The sequence below is a fragment of the Takifugu flavidus genome, chromosome 22 (genome assembly GCF_003711565.1).
Source record: "Takifugu flavidus isolate HTHZ2018 chromosome 22, ASM371156v2, whole genome shotgun sequence".
NCBI classification, from domain to species: domain Eukaryota; kingdom Metazoa; phylum Chordata; class Actinopteri; order Tetraodontiformes; family Tetraodontidae; genus Takifugu; species Takifugu flavidus.
Window position 1 is genome coordinate 8178805 of NC_079541.1, and position 12026 is coordinate 8190830.

General features: G+C 45.0%; 1 protein-coding gene across 1 annotated transcript; it reads left to right on the forward strand.

Moving 5' to 3' along the window:
- The first annotated feature begins 2083 nt into the window (after positions 1-2083).
- LOC130519380 (NXPE family member 3-like) lies at positions 2084-11803 on the forward strand. Its single transcript, XM_057022745.1, has 7 exons — positions 2084-2358; positions 3126-3215; positions 3412-3504; positions 3649-3780; positions 4000-4203; positions 4288-4403; positions 10691-11803. The coding sequence occupies exons 5-7, from the start codon at positions 4137-4139 to the stop codon at positions 11159-11161; spliced, it is 654 nt and encodes a 217-aa protein (XP_056878725.1). The 5' UTR covers positions 2084-2358; positions 3126-3215; positions 3412-3504; positions 3649-3780; positions 4000-4136; the 3' UTR covers positions 11162-11803.
- Positions 11804-12026: the final 223 nt, after the last annotated feature.

The following is a 12026-nucleotide window of genomic DNA, read 5'->3' on the forward strand; positions in this document are numbered from 1 at the left end:
ATCAATCACCTCTTTAAATAGTAAATTAGACATGATGTGATTTTCTCACAAACACACGTAGCAAGAGAAAAACATTGATGTTTCAATGTAAAGAAGGTAGGAGCTGAAAGAGGTTAGGAACTACAGTCAAAGTAACTAAAAAAAATCTTTTTGATCCAAATGGCAAACAAAGGGTTAAGAAAATGTTTGGTTATAGGAACAGCAACCAACCCCCTCCGGTAGTGAAAGGGACTTATCTCTCACCTGGGGTCCATTGGCGCTGCAGCATCAACCGATAACGATCTTCTCAAAAATGTGAAGTGCCTTTGACAAATGAATACCTTGCCCCACTCGGACACTAACTCAAACGAAGATGAAAAAGCTCTTTAGAGTAATGGCACTTGGCACCCCACGCTATGCCCCACTTCTTTGCCATAGAGCTGACCTTGCACTCGTGCAAAAGGAGTACTCCCCAGGATTAGCAGCACAGAGGGGAAGTTCCCTAAGAACCCTGCACAATCGTAGGAAAGCCCTACAGGTCAAGGTCCAACAACACTATCTGAACAAATCAGGGCAACTCCCACAGTAATTGGGTCAACCAACAATATGATGATCATAGGATCTGAGAGATTTTGATTAACAAGGAGTTTGGATCATAAAGCAACCTATTATGCTATGTAACCTTGAATTACTACCGTACTGTACATTCTGACAGACAGCCTATACTAGATGCTGTTCGTCAGAAGAACTCAGACCCCTCTTTCCAACCACTTTGATTCTTTAACTGGAATCTTCGATAAGCCAATTGATAATTTTTTTAATCGTCTAAATAACAATGGAAAGGGGCCTGCAGCAAATGTTTAGGCGGAGTTACATAGTAACACCCCCATTTTGGCCACTACAGCTTGTAATTGTCTTTGTTATCAGCAAAGGTTTTCAATTCTTGAGAGATTCTTGCCATTCTTTCTTCCAAATGTCTGAGATACCTCAGGCAAATCTTCTTAGAGGTCTTTTGCTGCTGTTTGGATTTGCTTTTCTAGCAATTACAAGTACTCTAATAGTTTTATTAGTCTTTGCTTGAGCTCCACTGTTGCAGTTAACTGTTATTACAGCTTTAGAAATGACTTCATTTCATTACTTGAGTCAGTTGGTTTCCTGCAGCAGATAAACCAACTGACTCATAGCTTCAATCACACCCTAGATCCAGTTCTGACTTATGGTGTTGAGGTAGAACATGTGTCAGTGTTCCCTCAGAACCCAGTCCTGTCAGACCATTCTTTGATCATTTTTACATTTATGATTAAGGATTCTTCTATGCTCAGAACAAAGTCTTACTATAGCAGATGTCTTTCAGATAATGCTGTAGCTAAGTTTAAGGAAGTGATCCCTGTGCTGATCCCAGGACCACCGTGTGTTTCCCCAGGGATCAGTCATTATAATCTTAGCCCTGCTGAGGTTGACTCTATTGCTGAAGGTGCAGCAACCTCACTGAGAATCACGCTTGATTCTGTTGCCCCCCTGAAAAAGAAAATAGTAAATCAGAGGAGGTGTGCCCCCTGGTATAATTCACATATCAGGACCCTCAAGCAGAAAGTGCGAAGACTAGAAAGGAAGTGGCATTCTTGTAAAATAGACAGCTACCATGTAGCCTGGAAAGACTGTCTATTAGTTTACAAAAAGGCCCTCCACAAGGCTAGAACAGCTTATTTTTCTTCTTTAATTGATAAAACAAGAACAACCTCACCAATAATCCTCCCAGCTGTGTTTTTATTTATATTCTTATTCTTAGTACAGCTCCCTTTGCTTTTTGCAAAAGGTTTCTGTGATTTTACTTGCATTCGTTCATGAGTGGCAGAACAATATTGGGCTGACTAAACTCGTTCAACCACGTTTTGAGTCTTTGATCAATTTATTTTTCAAATGTTGCTTCCCCAAAACCCATATTATAATCAGCTACATCATAATCACACAGCCATTAAAAAAACATTATAAAAATATCAAAAGACAAATTAACAAACTACACACACTTTGCATCGACCATTTTCACTTAAAAAACACACCCAGGAGGCACCAGAGGGCGGCGCTATCACTCCAAAGACTATAGTCTATCTCAAAGTATAGTAGCGAAGAAAAACTTGTCATACAAACATTTGTCTTATAGAATTTAACAACATATTTTCAGTAACTATGCAGCCTGCACGTTTGATCCCGTGTAGAAATTACAGTTTCTAGTTTTGCGTGGATGAACAATACTAAGGTTTTGTCAACTGTGTGTTTGTAGCAGACGGGCTGACAGCTGCTGAGCCAAAGCTAACCGATTCATTTCCCAACGCTGGTTTGTGACGATGGACTCGGGTGTTTTTGCTGCTCATTCCGGAGGTTTGCTTGCTTTAAAACTAATAACCGATTAAATGAACTTTGAGGAAACTTTTCAATTACCAGCAGCGAAGCTAACGTTGACTTTACTGACTGTAAAGTCTAGTTAGCTATGTCGCTGTGTTTCTCCATCCAACGTCAGCCTACGTTGCAGAACGCCGAGAATGCACATTTTATTATTAATGTCGCGCCCTAATTTATTGGAGAAAACGATAGCTAATTCGTTTTTAGCAACAGTGGCGTGGTGTTATTGAACACGCACTCAGTGAGGTTGCATTCAAAGCACTCGACTTGCAGATGGAAGTTGGAGGCTGGACAGATAAAACAACAGCGAAAATGTCTTTTAAATATATATACGTGTGTGTGTCACTAATAGGGAGAAGCGGTAGACAATTGATGCATGTTGACAATCATATCTTCAAACAGTAGTGAATGATGTTTCACCCTGATGAACACATATTGTCGTAATTCATTTTAACAGGTGGCAGGTTAGCTCTCCCCTCTTTACGGCTGCTTGCTCCACCTCTACAGCTTATGATGGCATCTATGTGGAAAGTTCTGAAGAAGCGAGATGTCCCGAACTACTGGACTTTAGCAGAATATGTCTCTTTGGTGGTGGACGTGGTCCCAGATATGCTCATGCACAAGCACAGACTGCAGCTGCTCCTTGGATTAAGACCCAGGGTAGCTAGTCGCATATATGTGGCATCATGTTTTTTTCTCATAAAAGAACATTTTATGTATTTTGTTGCTTTATTTCTCCTCATCAGTATATTCTGGAGTTGTGCCGAAATGACCTGATGGATCGTGACTTGATCTTGTCCCACCTGGAGAAAATCAAATCTTGTCCTCTGGTAAATGTGAGTATCAGAAATCTTGATTTGATTTCACACAAAACGATTCATATAGTTTTCAATGTTTGTGCCTCTTTGATCTGTAAACATACATGGTTTCCAGAATGAAATAACATGTACGACCTTGACAGGGCAATTCTCAAAGTCATAAAGGACGATGTGAAAAGTATTAACCAGTAATCTTATTGTGATTAAACCAAAGGTGGATGAACCTGGACCTGACATAGTGGTTAACTTTGTCGAGCTCATCCACTCTCTGCTCAAAGACCCTGAAGCCAGGCAGGAGTTCTTCACGGTAACATTTTGCATATACAGTACATCTGGAAAACCACTTATCCTTAAAAAAAAGACAATTATTTATTTGAAGATCTGTACTGGTAGAAGCTGCAGTACAAATGTCGCGAACCAAGCTAAGATAACACGTTTGTTTCTTTTGCAGGAGGTTTTCCCTGTTGAATATGGAACTCAGTACGACAATGATTTGCAGACACTGTTTTATAACTTTCCGACAGCCCTGCAAAATAGTATACACCCTATTTAATGCAGGAAATAGGGTGATTTCAGACACAAGGTATGTTTTACAGCCACAACTCAATGGACCGCCTCGGTTTGTTTGCAATGTGTTTACTTTACTTCCAGTTGCAACTTAGCAGCCAATATTTAAAAAATTTCCTTTTATGTGAGTGAAGGAATACTTAACTTAATACTTACTTAAGAGTGAAAACAGTGCAGCTTTCTCTCGCTCTTTAAAAATCACCTAAAGAAAATGTGTAATTTCACTGTAATTCAGGTGCAGCAGAGGTGAAGAGCGGGAATCTGGAGTCTCCAGTAGGTTATTACTACCAGGGTGTCTGGCGAGCACTGGATGGCACCACAATCCAACAGTTCCACACTTCCTCTGCTGTCTGTCAGTGTCTGAAAGGCAAAATGATTCACCGTTATGGAGATTCTACCATCAGGCAGTGGTACGAATACCTCGTTGCAACGGTTCCAGGTAGCTGCTCGACACACGTCTCAGTCCAATATTTCAGTTTTTTTTTTAAAAAAAAGCTTCATCTTCCTCAAAAATTCTTTTCAGATCTGAAGGATTTTAACCTACACAGCAGGACGCAGGTGGGCCCTTTCATGGCCTTGGACTACACCAACAACATCATGGTGACGTATCGCTGCCATGGTCCTCCGATCCGTTTCGTCGACATGTCATGGAATTTTTAGCCGTTTGGAGAAGAAAAACTATTAATCTAAGTTACTGCGTAGGAGATGGTTTTAATCCAGTCAGTCGGTCAGGATACACACACGGAAGCATGCGGAGAGATCTCTGCTCAATGTATACAGTTCTGATCTTATATAGTTGAAGGCCCGCCCCTGAGGTGCAGACGTCTTCACAGCATGTGTTTGCTGCATACACAGGACACAGGACGCCAACACAGTAGGTGTGCTCTGTATGCACCTCAGGAGTTTGGTGCCTTCACAGCGGGTGTTCCGGCTGGCACAAGAAGTTGAATGCCTGAGGATGTCCCCCCCTCAGTCCTTTGACGCTGGTCTTCCTTCAACCTTTGTTTCCATGTAAATGAATGAGGAACCAAATGGATTCCGTCTGCTCTCCCAGTCTCCATCACACCCTTCCTTTTGTTCTCAATTTACATTTCACAATAGAATACCATTTCAATTTCCTCCTTTTGTATACAATTTACATTCCACAATCAAATTCCATTTCAATTCCCCCCTTTTGATCCTACTTGGATCAACCTGATTTTGACAGTAAACTTGAAATACATCAGTAACTTAGTTCATCTTTATAATCCTCTTCCAGTTCACATTCGGATGAATCTTCGCTGGAGTCAATGTTGAGCCAGCTGTTTGTAGTGACGACAGGTGTCTCTGGTGAAACTGCTTCCTCTTCGTTAGTTCTTAAAACTTCATAGGTCAGATGCATCACTCTTTCTCCCATCATTCTATTAATCAGCTTCACCAAGAGAGCCCTGATACATGGTATACAGCAACAACCACACAACACAAGAATTGCTGTAAACACTGTTAATGATGTTAGTACTGATGTTATGAGTGTCCGATATTTGCCAAAAACACTTAGCCACTTGTCCCACATACTGGTGTCAACCCCCGAGTGTTCTTTCATTGTGTCACTTAAAGTCCTTAGTTCATTCACCGCCCGTGTTAGCTTTCCCATGGGGGCGGTGTTGTTGGGGATGAATGTACAGCACTCGGTTCCAAACATTGAGCACACTCCTCCTCTTTCGGCAAGGAGCATATCCAACGCCAACCTATTCTGGAATGCCATCATGGAAGTTGCACGCAGCTGCTCATGCACTGCTTGGAGTCCATCCCTGGTGTAATTTGCCAGTCGCTGCACATTGTAATGGATATAGTTGATTCTGTCCACATTTTTGTTTATCGTGCACCACCAGCAGATGGTGCTCTCAAAGCCCGCTGCAATCTGATTCACCACTTTGTACTCGTCGGGCACTCCCCGTGGTATTCCTATAGCGTCGATGTAGGTTGAATCTTGGCCCGTGCCGTCTGCGAACCTACGGATTCTGGTTGAAGTTTGTGGGAAGAGTGTATGAGATACCGATCCTGAAACAATTATGGCAGGCAGGATAAGATTTACAGGGGCACAAATTCCTGTCCATTTGGATGGCAGAATGCTTCGCAGGACATTCCCTCCACACCACCACCAGAGGTCAGCTCTGGCCACCTTGTATTGTCCGGACAGTGAGTTGACGGTCGTCTGGCACCATGTGATGTTTACATTTCCTAGTGGGGTGGTTCCTGGAGCATTATTCTTGAAGCATGTGAAGTTCCCTTGTGCAACGTCAGCATTAAATATAGGTGGTGATCTCGTCTTTTCTACAACTGGGAAGGGCTCTTCCCAGCCTGAGCAGGAAGTCATGATTGATTTGGATAGGAGTTCTGTCAGACATGTTGCGTTCAGACTGGGAGGGGGAGGGACTATTCTTAACACTGGACGGGGTCCCAAGCATACAGTGCAGTCAGATCTTGCAGCCGTCCCTGCCTGTTCTGCTAACAGTAACCAGTTATTTGTGGATCCCGAAATACCAGTCATGATTTCGAAATAATCATCCACCGTGGGTTCTAGGACTAGCTTGATTCCCGAGGAAGTGGCTTTAGGTGAGAGGACAGCAGGCATGGGGTCTATCGGGGTGCCATTGGGACGATCCACACAGAGCTGCAACAGGAAACTAGGATCAGTTCCATCCTTCCATGCCCACATCAGGAACAACCAGCAGCCGCTTCCGTCAGGATCATCAAGGAGGCTTCCTTTTGTGAGATTTACTGTCAGTGTAAGCTTGTTGCTCGTCGAGGTGAGTGTCAGTAGAGGGCGCTGTCGGCGGGCAGAGTTTGTTGTCGTATATGATGACCAGTCCTGGCCCGGTGGGTCTGCCACTAGGGTGTGCCATCCGGTATCTAGCTGATCATTGGTCATGTACCATTGATTCCCGGCATACCCTGCAGCTGTGTTCTCAAGGTTGGAAATGCTGGACAGCGGGACGATGACTGTGGCCCAGGTATTAGGCAGGAGGCACACCTGAGGGATGAATAAATGGGCGGTACCAGAGGCACACCTAGACGAGGGAGAGGTTGTGGGCGCCTGACGTCTTTCCCTGAGAGGCCATTCTGCTGTGGGATGTGTTGTTAGGTCCGGTTTCTCGTGTGGCATTGGGGAGACGATGGGTAATGCTGCTGTGATTGATATCACACCCAGAATACACAGGAATTTCCTCAGGATCAGGTCGGTCCGTCGCCTGGGATGCAAAGGTTTTCCTTGGAGGCTCATCTTGTTCTTTCGTTGGTGGCTTGGCACGCCACTTGGAGCAGCAGGGACGCTAGTTTCACTCCCTACTGACCGGCTCCTTCGGCTCTGGCACCTTCTTGCAGTGGACGCGTGACCACGTTGCTCTCCGGTGACTCACGGCTACGTCTCTCTCGACACTTTCACCGCGGTCTGAGTCACCAGCAGGATTTGGAATGGGCCTTGCCACCTTTTCTGGTTCCACCTGGTCCTCCGGAAGTCTTTGATCACCACGTAGTCCCCTGGATGTAACGGATGGAGCTGTTGGTCCGCTGGAGACGGCAGTGCTGCTTTCACTCGTGCCCGGATTTCTGAAAGAGACTTAGTGAGATTTCTACAATAGGTTAGTACAGAGCTCTCGCATAGTGTCGTGTCTGGGAGGGTCGCCTGTGGAGGGGTGATGCCTACGTTCGGGATTCCTGCAAAGAGAATTTCAAAGGGACTCAGGTTAGCTCTTCCTCTCTTGCGCATTCTCATATACATTAATGCCAGGGGCAAAACCTTAGGCCATGGGAGGCCCGTCTCTTCGCAGCACTTTGCCATTTTTGCCTTCAGGGATCCGTTTTCTCTTTCCACAGCTCCACCACTTTGGGGATGATAGGCACAGTGTCTTTTGATATTTATTCCAAGATAAACTGAGATTTGCGTTAGGGCCTCGTTTACGAAGTGTGCCCCGTTGTCGCTCGAGAGTTTTGCAGGGATTCCCCACCTAGGAATTATTTCTGCCAGCAGTGCTCTTGCTACTGAGTTTGCATCTGCTCTGGATGTTGGGATTGCTTCTACCCATTTGGACCACATATCTACAAAAACCAGACAGAATTTTTTACCTTCTGCTGGGTGTAACTCTATAAAGTCCATCATTACATGCTCAAACGGTCGGGTTGGTGGAGGATGAGCTGCTTGTGCTGAATTTGATGTTGGTCTTCCGGGGTTGTGTGTAGCACATACTACGCAGGCTTTACAAAATTTCTCAGCCACTGGGGTGAACCCTTTTGTGAACCAATGCTCTGACATAATTTCCAGCATCCCCCCTTTTGACGCATGGTCGAGACCATGCGTCAACTAGGCGTAGTGATGGAAAAGAGCCGAGGGCAAGCATGGTTTGCCATTAGGGCCCATCCAGCCGTGTTGAGTATGGACTGCCCCCACCTGGCGCCAGAGCTGCTTATCCTTCTGTGTGGCAAGTGACTGGATGGCAGACAGAGAGGAGGGAACCGTTACCGCACAGAGAGTGGACGGTGTGCTTGGCAGGGCAGCAGCTGTTTTTGCTGCTTCATCTGCACGAGCGTTACCTGCAGATATAGGGTCAGAGAGATTAGTGTGAGCGGTGCATTTACAGATTGCGACCTGTGAGGGGAGAAGGACAGCGTCCAAAAGAGCCGCCACCAGCCGATGATTCAAGATGGGAGCGCCGTCAGACTTGAGGAAGCCCCTGTGCTTCCACAATGCTCCAAAGTCATGAACTACACCAAAGGCGTACCTAGAATCAGTGAAGATGGTAACTGACTGGTTGGCTGCGAGGTGGCAAGCTCTGGTAAGGGCCACCAATTCAGCGGCTTGAGCTGAGTAGTTGGATGGTAATGATGCAGATTCAACAGTGCCGCGGGAGTCACAGACTGCGTAACCGGCTTTGCACCGGCCTGTGTCCGCATCCCGGGATGCTGACCCATCGACAAAAAGAACAAGATCAGGATTGATAAGAGGTTGATCCATGAGGTCAGGACGTGGGGAACAAGACACCGAGAGTTCTGCCACGCAATCAAGAGGGTTGCCCTCCTCCGGGGTGGGGAGGAGGGTGGCTGGATTCAATACATTGCAGCATTTGAACATCAAACAGTTGACAGACACACAAACAGACAAGTTGACAGACGCAGCGCAGCGCGTGGGATCCCAGTACATAGTATCAGTGGTGAGGTTAATCACGTTTGCGTGTGGATGCTCCCGTGGTGGTGTGGTGTGATACTGTGCCTGAATCGTGGTTGGATGCTCCTCAGCCGGCTCCACCTCTCTTTCTAGTCAGTCCAATTGTTGCCGTGGTTCCGGGTTGATAAGGCGGCGGGTAGGTAGTTTCAAGAGAGGCGGATGGCCCGGTGTCGGATTTCCAGCTGTCCTACAGAGACGGAAAAAAGGGGGAGAAGAGGGGGGGAAGAGAGGGGAAGGGGGAGGTTTCTGCTCGGGCTTGGCTACCTTAACTGTCCCTACTTTCAATTGCGTCATTGCTTTCTGACATTGCTTTCTCTCACGGTTATCACATTCTGTTTCCCAACATTTCAACTTTTCTTCTATATCTATCATCACGTGTAATTCTTTGCTGATAGTTTCTTTCTGCTTGTCATTTCATTCTTTTTCTTTTACGACAATTGTCCCTCAGGGTGGACAATTGTTGCGCACTTAACGATCCTCCCTCTGAAAACCCATACTGTTCACACCACAACTCGACATATGCACAACTTTCCGGCCCGTACTTCTTAGTCATTATGTCCATTACTGGAGACAGTCGGTCTCCAGCACCATGTTCGACTCTTACCTTACTCTGCAAGGTTCCCATGGTAACCTGATCCTGTTTTATTGCAACCTGATCTTATTTTTTTTTATTTTTAAAAAAAAAAATTCACAGGGCTTCCCTTTAACAACCTGGTCTTGCCTTTTCTTGCTCACAGGATTTACGTTTTGATACCTGGTCTTGCCTCTTTTCTGGCTCACAGGATTTACACTATTACCTGGTCTTGCCTCAATGATCTCACAGGACTTAATTTCGTAACCTGATCTTATTTCTAATAAATTCACAGGGCTTAATTTTGTAACCTGATCTTATTTCTAATAAATTCACAGGACTTCATTTGATGTTTACTTATATTTGTAACCTGATCTCGTCTCAAAGGGCTCACAGGATTTTCGTATTTATTTAAGCTGTTTGGCGGCGCTCGCCGGTTAGCAGAGTAAGGTTAGCGTCTATCCTACGCAGTAATTCGTTCCAAATATTAGGATAAATACATCTTACCAATTTAAATTCAGCCGTGGAATTCGAGGAATCCTGTGACCGTCGATCGGGACCGACTGGGTCCTCCTCCGTAAGATTGCGGGGTTTGAGGATGAATCGCCTTTGGTGGATTCAGGTGGCCAGCCCCTCAGTCGGGTCCCGACGGACGTACCCAGGATCCCACTTCTGACACCAAGTTTGTCGTGGAATTTTTAGCCGTTTGGAGAAGAAAAACTATTAATCTAAGTTACTGCGTAGGAGATGGTTTTAATCCAGTCAGTTGGTCAGGATACACACACGGAAGCATGCGGAGAGATCTCTGCTCAATGTATACAGTTCTGATCTTATATAGTTGAAGGCCCGCCCCTGAGGTGCAGACGTCTTCACAGCATGTGTTTGCTGCATACACAGGACACAGGACGCCAACACAGTAGGTGTGCTCTGTATGCACCTCAGGAGTTTGGTGCCTTCACAGCGGGTGTTCCGGCTGGCACAAGAAGTTGAATGCCTGAGGATGTCCCCCCCTCAGTCCTTTGACGCTGGTCTTCCTTCAACCTTTGTTTCCATGTAAATGAATGAGGAACCAAATGGATTCCGTCTGCTCTCCCAGTCTCCATCACACCCTTCCTTTTGTTCTCAATTTACATTCCACAATCAAATTCCATTTCAGACATCCCAGTCAGCGAGCTCCGTTACATTGCCAACGAACTCGATGGCTTGGTCGGAGGTGCTAACACGGTTGTGGTAATTGGCATATGGTCTCACTTCAGCACCTTCCCACATCAGGTTTACATCCGACGGCTGCTGAGCATCCGCGGGGCCGTCGAGCGCCTGCTGGACAGAGCTCCCGACACCCTCGTCGTCATCCGGACCGCAAACTTAAAAGAGTTAACTCTTTACGAGACGTTGACCAATAGTGACTGGTACTCGATGCAGCGGGACAAATTGCTCCGAGCCATGTTCCGAGGACTGGACGTGCGACTGGTGGACGCCTGGGAGATGGGATTGGCTCATGAGCTGCCGCACAGCCTCCACCCACAGCCCCCAATCATCAAGAACATGATTGATGTCCTCTTGTCTTATATATGCACTCCGGCCACGAAAAGATGGTTTGACTTATTTCCCATGTTTCCTTTTTGAAGTAGAGTGAGTGACGGATTAAGATTGCCTAAAACAGCAATATGCAAAAGTTTGCACTATTTTTTTTTGTTTTACATTTTGTTGCAGGCTATGGTTAAATACTGTGGAAAATGTCACTGTTTCTCAATGCATACTTCTAAGTTCTTGCGCTCTTGTGAACTGAAGCGTACTTGCTCCGCCCATTTTTTCACGTAGGCATCAGCCATCGTGCGGACTTTGGGCAGCCACCTATAGATGCATTTTAACTAAGCCAGAGACAGCAACAGTAGCAGCAACAATGGTAGAATGAATTAAAAACACTTCCAAGTATGCAAGAATGTATTTAAGAACCTCACAGGACCTTGCTTGTGTACTGGTATTGTTAGGCAGCTTATTAGGAGCTTATAATGCACATTTATTTCAGGGCGTTCTCCAGATTTCTGGGATAATTTTTCACTGAGAAAAGGATTTTCAAGATATATGTGTGGAATTCAGAAGATTGCTTGAAGGAGCTTTTTTTTAAAAAAAGTACTATTTAAAGCTGACTACAAACAGACCGTTTCTTTTTTACTCAGGAGAATGATGGTTACAAGCATCAAAGTACAATACTGTGAATTAATACCAGAACGTGTTTTAAAAAACAATAAATCAGTTTGTCATCAATGTTGTGTTCAAATGCCAGTTGTAACTGGATTTGTCATTTTTATTTTGGCCTTTGTTTTTCATCCAATGACTGTCAAAATAATAATACCAGGATTTTACTCCCTTTAAGCACCTTTCCCAACACTATCATTTAAAAGAATGTGTGCATTGTATAAATGTGGAAATTATATGACTGTTATATATCAGTGTATGAATAATTATACCAGGCTGGGGAAACGTTGAC

Bases quoted from the DNA above. Each gene is read 5' to 3' on its own strand.
- LOC130519380 (XM_057022745.1), top strand. From the start codon at position 4,137: ATGATTCACCGTTATGGAGATTCTACCATCAGGCAGTGGTACGAATAC. The intron at 4,204-4,287 runs GTAGCTGCTCGA...AATTCTTTTCAG, and splicing joins CCTCGTTGCAACGGTTCCAG to ATCTGAAGGATTTTAACCTA. The intron at 4,404-10,690 runs GACATGTCATGG...AATTCCATTTCA, and splicing joins GTCCTCCGATCCGTTTCGTC to GACATCCCAGTCAGCGAGCT.